Source organism: Diabrotica virgifera, chromosome 7 (assembly GCF_917563875.1).
Source record: "Diabrotica virgifera virgifera chromosome 7, PGI_DIABVI_V3a".
Lineage (NCBI taxonomy): Eukaryota > Metazoa > Arthropoda > Insecta > Coleoptera > Chrysomelidae > Diabrotica > Diabrotica virgifera.
In genome coordinates this window covers 57,030,864-57,048,508 of record NC_065449.1, presented here as the reverse complement: position 1 = coordinate 57,048,508, position 17,645 = coordinate 57,030,864, and the positions used below count along the sequence as shown (strand labels likewise).

The 17,645-nt window shown below is 32.8% G+C and overlaps 1 protein-coding gene across 1 annotated transcript in view; it reads left to right on the top strand.

Annotated features, from left to right (window-relative positions):
* Positions 1 to 17,338, top strand: part of LOC114330859 (adenylate cyclase type 10-like) — a 124,716-nt gene extending 107,378 nt beyond the window's left edge. Inside the window, exons 26-27 of the mRNA XM_050656847.1 lie at positions 3,083 to 3,224; positions 17,105 to 17,338. Of these exons, the coding sequence (XP_050512804.1) occupies positions 3,083 to 3,224; positions 17,105 to 17,245 (283 nt within the window). The 3' untranslated portion in view covers positions 17,246 to 17,338. The remainder of the gene's footprint in view (positions 1 to 3,082; positions 3,225 to 17,104) is intronic.
* The last annotated feature ends 307 nt before the right edge of the window (positions 17,339 to 17,645 follow it).

Genomic DNA, 17,645 nt, shown 5'->3' with positions numbered 1-17,645 from the left:
CGGACAGAACATCCAATTGATTTGTTACCCTTTCATTAAGCTCTCATGCAAAAATCAGACTGCTATTACTAACCAACATGATTCCTGTCATTTGACATGTTCTTCGTGTTCCACTCATTAAAATACCCAGTTGGTGATAACAACAGTCTGATTTTTGCATGAGAGTTTATTGAAATGGTAACAAATCAATTGGAAGTTCTGTACGACAAAATACATGGAACGTTTTCGTAGTCTGACGTTTCAAATTTTTAACCTGTTCCACAATTAAAACTTCCCTTGTTCCAGTGTTCCCATTCATCAAAGTTTGTCCGACTAGATACCGCTAAGCTATTAACAAATTTTCAGCTTGCTATTAATTAACTTTTTTTGGTACGCGGGATCCATGTCTATACATTTTCTAATAAAAAGCAGATAAGATGGCACATCCCGTTCGAAACCGTAATAACTCAAATTATTAGAATTTTACAGGAGAACGAAAACAAAATATTTGCTTTGATGATAAGATAGCAAAATATTTGTTAAAAGAAAATAACAACTAGAAAACGACAGTTAATAAACGACGAAATAATACAGTTTTCCTCATTTACGACACTTTTTCTCGAAAGAACCATTAAAACACATTGGTATTATGATAACGATATCCTTCCGCTCGCCATTCAACAGCTCGTCAGAAGGGTACACGACAATTGTTAGACAGAAATCATTAGACCGAAAGCAGTAGACCGAACTCATTGGACCGAAAAGCACTTTACCGAAACCTCACTAGACCGAACAGCATTAGACCATTAGAAATAGTACATAAATTAAAAAAGATTGCAGTAAATTATGCTAAGATTTTGTATATTTATCTGTCTTTTTGTTTATTGTATTTTTCTGTATTATTTTATATACAGTGCGTCCATAAAGTAACGCATAAATTCATTATTTCGTAAACCGGCGACTTTAGGGAAAAGTCCCGAAATAGGTCGATTTTTATTTTTAAATTAAGATTTTTTTGCATATATATTATACTAGTGACGTCATCCATCTAGGCGTGATGACGTAATCGATGATTTTTTAAAATGAGAATAGGGGCCATGTGATAGCTCATTTGAAAGGACATTCATTTCTCTATTCAATAATATATAATTATTTGTACAGGGTGTTAAAAAAATTAATTAAATTAATTGTGAAAAAAGAAGAATGTGTGTAATTTATTTAATTCAAAGTACGTTTTACTGTTGTCAGAAAACAGGAAAAAAATGTTTATTTGACAAATAAATATTGTTTTTCGCTTAAATTCAATGTGAAAGCTGCCACCCACCTGCCTATCTTGGCTATTTGAACATTTCGTATAAGCAAAAATCAATGTTTATTTTTTAAATAAAACATTTTTCTGTTTTCTGACAGACGTAAAATGTATTTAGAATTAAACAACTTACATACATTCATATTTTTGTGTCAATTAATTTAATTTAAAAAAAAATTGGACACCCTGTATAAATAATTATATAAATGTTTATATTAGTAAATAGAGAATTAAATGCCTTTTCAAATGAGCTATTACGTGACCCCTATTCTTATTTAAAAAAAATTATCGATTACGTTATCACGCCCAGATGGATGACGTCACTAGTATGATATATATGCCAAAAAATTGGAATTTAAAAATAAAAATCGACCTGTTTCGGGATTTTTTCCTTAAGTCGCCGGTTTACGAAATAATGAATTTATCCCTTACTTTATGGACGCACTCTATAGACTGTGTAAATTTACACAGTCTGATATGAAATAATTTTCATCCGTTAAACAAATTAGTGAAGCTAAACTATTTTTAGTATTTATTAAATTTTTAGTATTGTACATAATAAATAAAAAATATACCCAAAACAAATAAAAACAAACAAAACACAAAGCAAAAAAAAACAACCTCTAAACTATTTTTAGTATTTAATTTTTAGTATTGTATTAAATAAATTATTTCAATTTGCAAAAAAATATACTGGGTGATCCATTAAAAAAAGTCAACAAAGTTTTTTCAAAAATCCGCCATTTTTTTGGTATTTGAAAGCTATATAAAAAATTCAATGCATTCAAACAAAACTTTTACTAAAATAAAACACTTCAGCGAAAACAGCATATTTCTATCTTGAGCCGTTTAGAAGATATAGACAGTCAAAATGGGGGGAAATATAAGTGGACACCCGGTATTACAGTTTTTTGAGGAAAAAGATGATGCATAATGATTTTTGTTGGTGAGATCATTACGAAAATAAAAATTTTTGAGTTGAGTAGTTTAATCTTATAGTGTAAATTGCAATGCTTACGACTACTTACGAGTAAAAGTTTTATTAAATTTTATTAAAAGTTTTATATTATTTTATCTTTCATCGCCGTTTCACCGCCGTTTCGATGCCGCCAGTTCATCGCCGGCCGATTCATCGCCGGCCGTTTCGATGCCGCCGGTTCATCGCGAGTCAGTTAATCGCCAACTGATATATTTCCGAATTTTCGACCAATTTTCGACAGTTACATTTATTATTTATTTTTAGTATTAATTAGGAATTCTAGGAAATGCGAGATATGACCATTCCCGTTGCCATACTTAATCTTTTAATAGACTTTTAAATTTTTATAATATAAAATATAATTTAACACTACAAATTTAATACTGTTTAGTACCAAATTTAGGGGAAGTAGAAGTAGAACAGTAAATTAATATAATAATATTTTTTATCTAATTTTTTGTCATAAGTTTTGAACTGAATTTAACGTCGTGTCGTGTCATCTCCCATAATACAAGATCAACTGACTAACTGGCGATGAAACGGCCGGCGATGAAACGGCCGGCGATGAAACGGCCGGCGATGAAACGGCCGGCGATGAAACGGCCGGCGATGAAATGGACTGGCGATGAACCGGCGGCATCGAAACGGCGGCGATGAAGCGGCGGCGATGAAGCGGCGGCGATGAACCGGCGGCGATGAAACGTCCCATTCCGCTATTTTTTAATTTAAATTTAAAGTCAATTTTTCAATATTAATTAACAATCCGTTTGATTTAATTCATAATAGAATATATTTTGATAGATTTTTTGTTTTAGATTGTACCATATGAAAGGATACTATCGAATTGTAAAATATAATGATTATAAAGGAGCCATGAAACAATTAAGAATTGGAAAGAAGCATGCAGACATAAATTCTAACGAAATTGATGCTGGTTTTATTAAACATAGTGAAATGGTATATTTTGCATGACTACAACTAATTATTTATTTTTTCTTCATGATCTTTTTTTTCCATATTTTAATTGATAATTATTGAAACTAATTCTGGACTATGGTTTAGTGCTACAACAGAGCATTATTCGGTTTTAATATCTGACCATCCGAATTTTTAGAAAAGACCTTTTTTGGTTCGAATTATCCAAAAAATCTAAAATAATATCTACCCGGGCCGAAAAAAATTTAGTTGAATTTTTAGGAAAAGTTATTTACCAGCAATTTTATTACTGGAATCGAATTTTATGACTGTGTATATTAATAATATAGGTATGCAAAGTCCGCAGATAGTGTGCTACTTTTTTTATAAACAAAATGGCGTTTGAAAATCGTGTTTTTTTCAATTTTTGCTATATAACTCCAAATATTTTAACTTTACACCAAAAACACTCAAATAAAAATTCACCGTTATTAAATTCTGCATAGAGACGTGTTTTTTCCGATTTACTTCGACGAAAATTTTCCCCGGAAAATGCGGGTTTTTCCAACAAAATCTTTAATTTTCAACTAAAATTTTAGATAAGTAATTGTTTATCAAGAAATAAATAACTTGGCAATGTAAAAGATCTTTTCATATAGATTACAATTGCAGAAGCCGATGGAAATTGAATGAACAGTTTAGCAACAATTAAATTGTTAATTGAAAATTTACGGTTGCTATAATAACCACAATAATTATGATACATGCTCATAAAAATGAATATAACTATCAAAGGAAAAAAGATTACGATTATTGGAGTATATGCAGTAAACGATGATGCACTGGTGAATATTAAGGACGACTTTTTTGAAAAGCTACATTCAGAAACTGCGAATATCGGCAGATCACGAGAAATTATAATCTAGGGGGACCTAAACAGTAGAACAGGCAAGAAACAGCACAATAAAGTCATAGGCCAATATGGTGAAGAAGCTATAAATGACAATGGTACTAGGCTAATAGCCTTATGCGAACAAAATGATATGAAAATCACAAACGGATTCTTCCAACACCGAGATATCCATAAATATACATGGACACAAAATACCCGAGGGCTGAAATCAATCACAGACTATACAATCATAAGACAAAAGACTAAATTGATTGTACAGGATTTGCGGGTATATAGAGGAGCCACTTGCGGCAGTGACCACCATCTATTAAAAACAAAGCTCACAATAGGAATAGATAGAGCAAGAGATTTAAAAGAAGCTGCAGCGGAAATAGAAAAATTAACAGAAAAGAAATACAACCTAAACAACTTAGAACAAGAAAGCGTGAGGGATTTATACAGGACTAGATTAGATAAAAAGTTAGAAACCATGCAATTTACCAGCAATGAAGAGCATTATCATTATATAAAAACATGTCTTCAGGAAGCAGCAACAGAGGCCCTCGGACTCCAAATAAAAAACCACAGAAAAACTCCGTATTGGTGGGACGAAGAAATAGAACAAGAGATTAAAAATAAAAGAGAGAAGTATAAAAAATTTCTGAACACAAGGACCGACGCCGATAAGGTAGAATACAAGAGGGTCCAAGCTAAAGTGCGAAAAATGATATGCCAAAAGAAGAATGAGGCTTGGGAGCAAAAGTGTAACATGATTAACACACATTTAGGAGGACGGAGAAGTACAGAAAGTTGGAAAGTATTAAAATCGCTACGACAGGAAAAGAAAAGAGATATAATATCAGCAATCACACCGGATCAATGGGACGAATATTTTGAAAAACTCCTAAATGAGGACAGAGCGGAATTTTTAAATAACAGTGATACCAGCAATGTAAATATCTTAGCCTCACCATTACGGGTAACAACAAAAGAAGTAGAAGAATTATGTAAGTTCTTAAAAAATAACAAAGCACCAGGACCAGGGAACATACCAGCTGAACTAATAAAATATGGCACAACAAAATTATATGAAAACCTGGCTAAACTCTTTCAAAGATGCATCAACGGAGCGGAAATCCCAGAAGAATGGAAGACATCATGGATATCCACCATACATAAAAAAGGCAGACGGGATCAATGTGACAACTACAGAGGCATCGCTGTAACGAACTCGATCAGCCGAATATACGGAAAACTGATTAAAAATAAAATCGAAAACGAATATAAAGATATAGAAGCTGAAGAACAGGCAGGATTCAGGGCAGGGAGATCAACGGTTGACCATCTGTTTTGTATTACACAGATTATTGAGAAGAAACTGGCCGTCAACCAGGAGGTGCATCTGTTATATGTGGACTTAAGAAAAGCGTATGATAGCATCCCACAAAACAAACTATGGGAAAAGCATTAGAGAAAACCAATATAAGCGCAAATTTAATAACAGCGACGAAACAATTGTATACCAAAACTGCATCAAGGGTGAAAGTTGGAAGCAGGCTATCGAGAGGATTCCAAATTAGCAAAGGCCTAAAACAAGGGTGCTGCCTTTCACCGACATTATTTAAGATCTACCTCGAACAAACTCTAAAACTTTGGAAACGCAAATGCAAAAATATGGGATTACCGATCAGCAACAATACAATATACACTTTGTCATTTGCAGACGACCAACTTGTACTAGTGCAAGACTACGATGATATAGAATATATGACAAGGAAATTAATAGAGGAGTACAAAAAAGGTGGTTTGGAAATAAACATAAAGAAGACCGAATATATGTGTATCGGTGGGACACAGCAGGACCTTACACTGGGGAATGGCGAAATTATTAAACATTGCGACGCATATAAATACCTTGGTATGACCATCACACAAGAAGGAAGCGTAGACCGGACGATAGAAGAAAGAAACAACCAGGGAAGAAAAGCAATTACCCTTCTTAATAGCATCCTCTGGGACCAGTCAATATCAAACAACAACAAACATAGAATATACAATACAATTGTTAAGAGTATAATCACTTACAGCAGTGAAGTATGGCAAATAAAAGAAAGATACAAGAGAAAACTTGAAGCAACAGAAATGGATTTCTGGAGGCGCTCAGCAGGAAAATCAAGATTAGAAAGGGTAACCAACAACAGAATTAGGGAAATAATGAATGTGAAACACACAATAGTAGATGACATTAGTACCAAACAGCTTAGATGGTATGGACACGTACAAAGAATGTCCGAAGAACGACTCCCGAAACAAATCCTAACGTGGACCCCTCATGGTAGACGAAAAAGAGGAAGACCCCGCCTGTGTTGGAGAGAAGGCATAAATCGAGAAATGAGGGAAAGAGAATTGGATGAAGACCTTTGGATGGACCGAAGTGAATGGCGACTAGGCATCGGAAGACGTAGGAGAACGTTTTAAAACCGATATATATATATATTATGATACATAAGAATAACTATGATTTTTGTATAAAAAGACACTGTACCTATCCAACGCAATTAAAGAATTGAAATTGGACTATATAAGCGGCCTCAGGAATATTTTAAAATTATAAACAATTTTTTGGCTTATAAACAAATAGAATATCTCGGAAAAAATTAAATTAAATTAAATCATGAAAACCGTATTAGAAAATAAGCGGCAGGACGCTTCTTTTAAAAGAAAAAACATTTATTTAATTGTGATGAGTGGTTCCTGAGATACAACCGGTCAAAGTTGACCGGCATTTACAGCAAAGATATAAACAATAGAATCATAATTTTCAAACCGTCACCTTTTTATTTTGGTCCTCTTTCTCCACACTAATTTTCATATCTTTAGAATACTCATAACATATTTTATTATAATAAAAACTATCGATATTACGAGTAAAAAATTGCCAAAAATAGCAAAATTACAATCAAAAATTAGGCTGGAGAAAATGTAATCTCAAAGTTCAAAATCGGTACACGTTAAAAAACTGCATTTTCTCGGCTTCCCATGGAGCAATTGTCTTCATTCTTTTTTTGTTCCCAAGTAACTCGAGTAGAGCCATCTAACTAACGCATTATTAAATGTCAGACTTGCTTTTGTTTTGTTATTATAAATTTATTTATTTATTATAACAAAAATTTTTAATTTGTTTAAATAAAGATTGTTTAAATAGTTATACAGCTTTCAGATCACCCACACCCACACCCACACCCACACCCACACCCACACCCACACCCACACCCACACCCACACCCACACCCACACCCACACCCACACCCACACCCACACCCACATCTGTGTTTTTAACGTTAAAAGGTACACTTGTAGTAAGTTTATCTAAAAAAAGTCTACAACTGGAAAAAATATGTATTTTTTTTCAGTAGTAATAACAGATTTCGAAAGCTTGTTGCTTGGAAACAGACCGACGCCGTAGGCGGAGGTCTGTTGCCTGTAAGCAACAAGCTTGAGAAAGTTGTTAAAAAATTTTTGAGCATTTATCAATGTTCGAGGGTTATTCGGATAGAAAATTTTTTGCTGGTTATGAAAAAAAAATACAGAGCAGAAACAATTTATTTAAATGTGCAATTAACAATTCTTCCACCGTCCGATTTCCATCTAATTCATATTTTCTATCATTGCAAAAGTCCATAAACGCTTTCCATACAAATTTTTTACTGTAAACAGTATTCTTTGGTATATTTGATTCGATAATTTCATTAATATTCTCATCAGTATTACAACCAAATCGTGACATTTTGAAATATTGAATATTTGAAATGTCAAAATCGAAATGAAACGAAATGTAGGTATCCATAGCTACATGATTGAGTGAAAACAGCCCATGGGATCTGTTTTCAGTATAATGTTGGTTTTATTGGTTGTATTCAATCAGATGACCACAAATTAATTGATTTCATTGGATTTCTAATTGAGCAAAAAATTTTCTTATAAATAAATTAATCTATTATAACAAAACAAAAGCAAGTTTGACATTTAATAATGCATTAGTTAGATGGCTCTACTCGAGTTGCTTGGGAACAAAAAAATAATGAAGAAAATTGCTCCGTGGGAAGCCGAGAAAATGCAGTTTTTTAACGTATACCGATTTTGAACTTTGAGATTACATTTTCTCCAGCGTAATTTTTGATTGTAATTTTGCTATTTTTGGCAATTTTCACTCGTGATATTGATAGTTTTTATTATAATAATATATGTTATGAGTATTTTAAAGATATGAAAATTGGTGTGGAGAAAGAGGACCGAAATAAAAAGGTGATGGTTTGAAAATTATGATCCAATTGTTTGTATATTTGCCGTAAATGCCAGTCAACTTTGACCGATTGTATCTCAGGAACCACTCATCATAATTAAACGTTTTTTCTTTTAAAAGAAGCATCCTGCCACTTTTTTTAATACCTTTTCTTGGCGATTTAATTTAATTTAATATTTCCCGAGATTTGTTTATAAGATAAAAAATTGTTTGTAAATTTAAAATATTCCTGAGGCCGCCTAAAAAGTCAGATTTCAATTCTGTAAAGTACATTAGATAGGTACAATATCTTTTTATACAAAAATCATAGTTATTCTTATGTATCATAATTATTGTGGTTTTTATAGCAACCGTAAATTTTTAATTAACAATTCAATTGTTGCTAACTGTTTATTCAATTTCCATCGACTTCTGGAATTATAATCTATACGGAAGGATATTTTATATTACCAAGTTATTTAATTATTGATAAACAATTACTTATCTAAAATTTTAGTTTAAAATTAAAGATTTTGTTGGAAAACACGCATTTTCCGGGGAAACTTTTCGTCGAAGTAAATAGGGAAAATACGTCTCTATATGCAGAATTTAATTACGGTGAATTTTTATTTGGGTATTTATGGTGTAAAGTTAAAATCTTTGGAGTTATAGAGCAGAAATTATAAAAAAAGTAGCACACTATCTGCGGACTTTGCATATCCATATTATTAATTTATATAATCATAAGATTCGATTCCAGCAATAAAATTGCTGGTAAATAACTTTTCCTTGTATTTTGCTAATTAGCCCAGAGTATTATAGAGTACCTCTTTTATATAGTCTGGACAAAATTATATCGGGCACCCCTTGTTTTTTATAATTTTTAACATACTGTTACTCAGGTTTAAAATTAATTTATTGAACAGGAACTCGTTTACAATGTCTTTATAACTTTTACAACACAATGACAACCGTATACTTCAAAATTTTTTTTGGTGATTTTGATGGCCTTGGCCCAGCCAATTAGCTAGACATTTTGTTATTTTAAAAACAAACAATTTTTTGCAATCAGAGGAATTTTTTGTGTATTTCTAACTGTAAATACTACATAACTAACATACTATAATTATTATTTAAATAATTCACTGTCCTGGTTGTATTTTTTTCTAATTATTTTTATTTATTTTGTAATTATTGTTATTATATTTTTAATTAGTTTTTTTATATATTTTTTTAGTTTTTGTATTCATTGTTTTTTTACTACGTTAAGACATACCTAAACCCGATTCAACACTTCAAAATCTAAAATAAAAACTGTTCCCCAACGTGTCAAACACATATATGTTTATATAGATTTTCTAACGTTTTAGACGTCACCAGACATTTCTGGGTTATTCCGTGACATCTAGAACATCAATATTCTGGTACGTGACTACTTCTTCTTTCACGTCAAGGGATTTTTATTAGTGTTGTCCAAACGCAAGACCAAGACGAGACTTAGACAGTCTTGGTCTTGGTCTTGCGCCAGTACACCTGGTCTTGGTCTTGGTCTTGGTATTGCACTCCCGGTCTTGTTCTTGGTCTTGGTCTTGCAGCAAGAATCTTGCAAGTCTCGCAGTTGCCCATTAGCCTATTGCATATCTTGGAACAACGTAACAAAGAGGTACATTTTAAGCTTGAATATCATAGCCATAGTAAAGACTAGCCAAATTAATAAATATCTAAACAACTGACACCGGGTGGGGTTTGAACCCACGATCTAAGTGATCCCTGCGTATGTTCTAACCAACTGAAGTTAAAACTACCTCTTAAAACCCACAAAATTTTATTTGCATATCTCAACCGGTTTTAGAGCAATAAATAAAAAATCATCAGTTTGTAAGAAAAATTTCAACCCCCCCCCCCCATATTTGGTAAACAAAGCATTTATAAAGTAAACGTTTATGAAGCAAACTGTCATTACTTTTTCGTGCAGAATTACCCATTAAAGTTTGCCATACTTATTTAAAAACATTCTGTATAGATGAAAAACATGGCTAGTTAAAAGAGTACCTAACTTTTTTTATTATCCAATATAAGTGAATGAATAAAAAAACATAATATTAAGAAAATATGAGGCTATAGTTGGGCTTTAATTTCAGTATGCTATTGCATGCTAGAATAATAAGTTAGCATAATGCTAGAATATTCCACAGAGTGAGAAAAAACACAGTTTGATTGGTACATCCGGTATACACTGACAATAATTGACCTGTCTAGCAACAATATCTATTATTACTGCGATATTTATAAAGAATAAGACAAAATATTTAAAAAAAATCACTTAAATTGGATAACAGGTTTAGGAAATTTGAGACATTTAAAATGACCAGTTTTTAAGGTAGTGCGTTAATTTCTTGGAGAAGTGTATATCGTTAAAATAATATTTCGGTATTATGTTTACACGATATCCGGCATTATCTGTATACTTTTGTCTGGTTATGATACATACTTATAAATAATAGCCGCGCTGTTTCGGCAAATTTTGTTTAGCCGAGTGACCTCATAACACAGGACACAGTTAGTATAAACAATACATAATAGTCTTATTATAATAATGTATACTGGTAAGATATCTGGTGCTTAGATTCCTAGAAAACTAATAATGAAAAAAATTATTTATGTAAATTTATATAAGTGCTAAGGTCACATATTTTTAAAAAGTTTGGATACGATATTCGATATTACTGTAGGCGTCCCAACGCAGGAATGTTGTGTTATATGAATATGATTAGAAGTCGAATATTCTCAAAACCAGAACAATTAATTTCAGAGCAAAGAAGTCGGCTACTGAGAAAGAATGTACACTTCGAGTCATAAAAAACTGGTACAACTCTTATAACCGAAAATCGTGTTTTTCAAGTTGTGTAAGTTGGTCTTGTCAAATGTGTCATTCTAATTTCTAGGGCATCGTTGTCAGTTCAACGAAAATATTATTGAACTCTTGAGCCAGTTGTCTGACAGACCAACCATCTTCTATTTTAGAAATTATTCTCGTTTTATCACACTTACTTAATTGACGTGGCATCGTTAAAAATTTACTTTGACCAACTTGTCAAATCTGACTGATGTTATGTAATTAAATAAGTCATCGAAGACTGGACCTATTGCTTTTTATTATTATGTCTAATCGTTTAATTTTTAGGTTATAGGTGGATTTTTTAAGATTAACAACGCTCTCTCTGGTTATTAAATTTATTAGATACGGTTTTTTGATGATAAAAATAATACGTATCTATCTAAAAACTTTATAAATTTTTGAACGTTATTTTTTTTTATTTAGATCTAGTGAAATTCCATTATCTGTAATGGCAACAACGAAGTGATTCACGAACCATTGTGTCAAGTCAGAAGACAGGTTTACATTGGGAAAAAAAAGTGTACCAGTTTTTTATGACGGGAAGTGTACTAAAAAATTTTATTTTTACATTATAATAATGCCCTCTGAGTACATGTCAAATGTGTCGAGTGTTCTTTTAATGGATATTTTGATTCGCTATGTATGTTTATGATACTGTTCGTAACGCGCATAAGTCCAATTTTCAAAATTTTTGTTACAATTTTTTTTCTCATAGATTATCTAAGAATATAGCCAAACTTTATACTCCCTAAAACAACCCTCAGTTCTAACTGCAAGACGCAAGAGTCTCGCAGGCTTAGTCTTGTTCTTGCTTAAGTCTTGCACGGTAGGGGAGCAAGGGGCTAGTTGTAACAATTTTCATAAAATCAAATATATCTTGACAGCTATTTTCCCAATTATCACTAATTAAAGACTAGACGCTAGTTTAACTCTTTCTGAATAAAATTGAACTGAAGAAAAGTTAAGAAGGCTGTTATTTTTTAATCAACTAGCATATTACCAAAAAAAGTGCATTGTTACAACTTACCCCGCGCTTGGGACCAGTTGTAACATCTATTGGGGCAGGTTATAACATTACAAAAATTCGATTTTTTTGGAATATTTCGAAGAAAATACCAACGTTGGTCCTGTTGAAAGATGTTGCTCGACTTAATAAGGTGGCTTCTGGTATATAAATGTAGATTTCTACGCATAAAATTTTGGACCCAATCTGGACCAACTGTATAATTTTGATACCAAGAAGAAGGAAGTTGCTTAGCACTGAGTTTCACAGCATATTGGTAAGGCAGTTTTCGCATCTTCATGGGAATTAGTCCAAAATATACTTCGGTGCACTTCAGAATATACGAAGCCATTTTACTTTCTTCTTCGGCTGTAAAAACTATCCCTGGTTTAGTACAGTCCACATGTATACTCTTATTGTTTTTCTTTTTTTCTATATCGTTATAAAGATACATGACACAGTCCGTGCTGTTTTACTTGCTTGCTTTATGCTACATTGATTATCTAAAATTCCCGCTGAACCTAACTCGTAGACTTCACTTCCTGGCTTTGAGTTGCCCTTTCTGATTTTTTTATGTTGTCTGGTTCTGGACTATTAATAGACTAAATAATACGTTTTTATATTGTAGATCATAAATTTAGTAAGATTCAGCGCAATTTGTAACATGTCACAACAAGCCCCAACGTTTTGTTACAACATACCCCGTAGCACACTTTTGTATATTTATTAAAATAACTGTAAAAATATCTTGTTAATCGTAAAATCGTTAAGCAACATCAAAGTATAACTAAATTTAGAAAAGAAATTAACACCGAAATATTCATTTCCGTTTAAAACAATAGCGATAACCAAAATTTTATGAGAGTCAAATTTTAAATTACCTCATCCAAATGAAGCACGTGCACAAAACTACTATTTGCAACTATCGGAGGATGGCCGGCTAGACGATGTCATTTGCAGGGCGATAAGAGAATAAGATTGAGTCAGCTAAATTAGTTAAAAACTGTCAAATAACCTATGAAACAGCCGTGTTACTACTTACCCCTGTTACAACAAGCCCCTTGTTCCCCTGTCTTGGTCTTGGTCTTGCTAAAATTAGGCGGTCTTGGTCTTGGTCTTGGTCTTGCGAAAACGCAAGAACAAGACCAAGACTGCAAGACCAAGACCTTTTTTGGGTAACACTAATTTTTATATGTAGTTTTAATCTATGGAACGATACTAAAATTACATATTATCAAATAATATTTTTATACATTAAACAAATCGGTGAAGGCCTTTCTTATATCGGATCTTAGACTATAATCATCGCTTCAGTAAAAACCCTCCGGTTGCGATCATCACTTAGCGATTATCGGTCTGCGATGATCGCTCAACGATGATCGCAACAGATGCTCCAGTAAAAACGTTCCTTAAACTATGAGCGTTTTTTATTTTTCAACACTTTAGCACAATTAGTTGAATTTGAATTTTGCATTCTTTACATACTGTAACCAATACAATAAAGTCAAATCATCATCATCTATAAGCCCTTTGCATCCACTGCTGGATCTAGGCCTCTCCTATTTTCGTCCACTCTCTTCCGTCCTGGGCGCTTTGAATCCGTTTTCAATCGATTTTTCAATTACCGTCTTAACACTTTGAAGATGGTCATTTGTTCCGAACCCACTACGAAAACCGCCCTGTTCTATTGGTTGGTAAAAGTCCAATTTGTTTTCCAGTCTAGTGGTGATTATTCTTATGAAAAGTTTATAGAGATGGCTCATTAAACTAATTGGTCGGTGGTTCTCCAAAGCAGCTGTATCCCCTTTTTTGTGGATTAGTATCACTAAGGTGTTATACCATTTGTCTGGTATAGTGCTGTTAAAAAGACAGAGATTAAACAGATTCTTATTTTCTTAAGTAAATAGTTACCACCAGACTTAATTACATCGGCAACCACACAGTATTCACCAGGAGACTTATTGTTTTTTGTTTTCTTCAAGGCTAAATTTATTTCGTCCAGGGTGATATCCGGTAGTAGTTCAGATCCTTGATTTACGATACCCTTTTAGTTTTTAGTATATCTGGTTCAGCATCCAAGCGTAAATTCAATTATTTTTGGCTTTTATACAGTAGATTTGAGTAGATGGTAGAAGTCTTCAACTACTTTTATGATATGTTCTCTATTTCTTGTAATAATAAAGTCAAATACTTGGCATAAAATTTTTATTTAGCGTTCACAACCTTTTATTTCTTACTTATTTATTCCTTGGCGTTACAACCAGTGTTCCCAGATGACTTTTTTGAGGATCAGGAGGTATCGCCACGAACGATCAGGAGATTTCAGGAGACTCGCTCGCCTCAAAAATTGGTAGAATTCTGTAGTTTCAGTCTTTACGTTTATAGATTGGCAACTAGATGTCGCCACGAAAAATCAGTAGAATCAGTTTGTGGAGTATTTTTACGTTTATAGGTAGGCATGCAACTCTATAAAATCTGTAAGGGACGGCTGTGGCAACGCTAGATGTTGGCTAAAGCATAAAAATTAAAAAAAATGAAATAGGATAAAATTCTGAAAAATTCAAACTCCATACAACACCGTTCTTGAATCGTTACGCGTATGCGCAATGACGAATAATGCTGCGCAGTAACACATTTTTTGTTACTGCGCATCCTCGTAATCATTCAAGAACGGTTTTGTATCGAGTTGGAACAAAACCAGATGATTTTCAGAATTTCATCACTTCATCAGGAGGTTTAAGGACGCCATCAGTAGATCAGTAGGCGAGGGTCGCCATCAGTAGGTCTCCTGAAATTTCAGGAGGTCTGAGAACACTGGTTACAACCCTTCCTGGATTTTGGTTTTAGCCGACTCGACAACATGCCTCCACTCTTCTCTGTCTTGATAGCAACCTCTATCCAATTCTCCACGCCCATATTGTTCAGGTCTTCTGCTACAGGGTGAGTCATGAGGAACTGTACATACTCCTACCTCGTATAGAGGCTTCTATGGGGAATAACAAATGACTATTAAAAAGTGTCTATTGTTTAATAATATACAGGGTGAGTTTCGCATTTTTAACAGAAATTTGTATTCGGCATAATGTTTGAACGGTCAGATGGATGTGTCTCTTATTTTGGTCAATCGTTACACTATTACCACCTAATCACTGATTTATTCAAACTAGAAAAAAATCAGAACCGGCTTTAAAAAATTAGTTCGTTTGGGTCTTGGAAAAAATTTCACCCTGTATATGCTTTTTAAAAACTCTAATATGAATTTTACAAATTAGACAAATAGGCAATTAAAATGGAATATTTATTTTTTCTCCACATGATTACTTAATTTTTTATAAAAAAAATCAAATTTGACTATGAATAATAATTAAAAGTTTGGTAAAGTGAACCATAGATTTAAAAAAATTAACTTTTATTACAAAAATTAATTTTTTTGAACAAATGTTTAATTTATGTTACCACCCAATCAACTGATTTATTAAAACTAGAAAAAAATCAGACCCGGATTTAAAAAATTAGTTTGTTTTGGTCTTAGAAAAAATTTCACTCTGTATACGCTATTTGAAAACTCTAAATTAGACAAATAGGCAATTAAAATGACATATTTATTTTTTCCCTACAAGATTACTTAATTTTTTATAACAAAATCAAATTTGTCAAAATCGGAATTTTAACCTAAAAGTGAAAAAAAAAATGAAATCACGGTTTAACTCGCTACAACTCTGTTCCATTTTAATATTTTTTTTCTGAAATTTTTACAGCACATATCTCTTACCATTGTGAAGACTATGAAAATTAAAAATGAATAACCATTTTCAATGTCGTTGCAACACGAAACTACAGCCGCGCGATATTCTAGTCCAATCAGAGAGTGCCGCAAGCACCTCTACCGGTTTCGAAACTTATTAGTCTCTCATCAGGAGGCACATATGCTGCTCTCCCTGATCCAACCAAAACAAACCCCGGCGTGCAGTCACGGATCGCAACGAACGAAATGGCATAGATGCCCTAGCGGCAACTGCTATCAAAAGTCTAAGTTTTCACTCTAATGGCATATAAAGCAACATAATGCTACTTTACATCCCACCAGAATGAAAACAATGGGAACCTTCTCTGTTTACACCTCCGAGGCTTCTACAATTTGCAAGCCATACGTTTGAATGATGAGAGACTAATAAGTTTCGAAACCGGATTTTTTTTATGAAAAATTAAGTAATCGTGTGGGGAAAAAAATATGCAATTTTAATGGCCTATTTGTCTAATTTGTAAAATTCATATTAGAGTTTTCAAAAAGCATATACAGGGTAAAATTTTTTGTAAGGCCCAAACAAACTAATTTTTTAAAGCCGGACCTGATTTTTTTCTAGTTTGAATAAATCAGTTGATTAGGTGGTAATAGTGTAACGATTTACGAAAATAAGAGACACATCGATCTGACCGTTCAAAAATTATGACGAATACAAATTTCTGTCAACATGCGAAACTCGCCCTGTCTATTATTAAACAATGGGAACAGACACTTTTTAATGGTCATTTGTTATTCCCCATAGGGGCCTCTATACGAGGTAGGAGTATGTACAGTTCCTGATGACTCACCCTGTATATTATCTCGCTACCAGGTTCGAGGGCGTCCACGTGGTTTTCTTCCAGTTGGAACTTCCTCCCATACCAGCTTTACTATTCTTTCGTCAGAATGTCTTCTGAGGTGTCCTACCCATTGGAGTCTTCTGGACATTATTTCTTTTATAATGTCTGGTTCTGGTCTGGGCCTTATATTTCGGTATCCGTTTATAAATAATATTTTTATTTATTCACTTAGATATAAGATAACTATTTTGAATTGTTTTAGGTGTGGTTAAAGAAGTTGCCAAGGGAAGACGTCGACTTTTGGAAGGAACATTCCGTGGAAGATAATTTCATTACTATTCGAGATTTTGAATATATAGACAAATTTGTGCCTTATTCGCTCCCTTTGCCAATTTACGTGTAATTTTTAAACTGGATTTCTTATGGATTTTATATATTTCTGTAAAAAAAATTTTAGACCTTAATTTGACTTTTGATATTAAAATATTTAACCGTGGTTTCGTATTAAGATAAAACCCAAGACATTTTTAGAAAATACTATATAGTAGAGGATACGATATAAGGTCGAACTGGACCGATCTGTTTAATGGAAAAAAATTATTTTATATGTAAATTAGTATGTTCAACATTATAAAAAACAATGGGTGCCTGATATAATCCTGTTTTGACTATAATTAATTAATAATTAAAAAATGATTTTTTTTATAAATTTGACTGACGTGTTGTAACAAAAAAAATTAACACTATCGTTAAATGCAAAGCCTATAGGATATGTAAAAATAGGGGTGCCTGTAAAAAGCCTG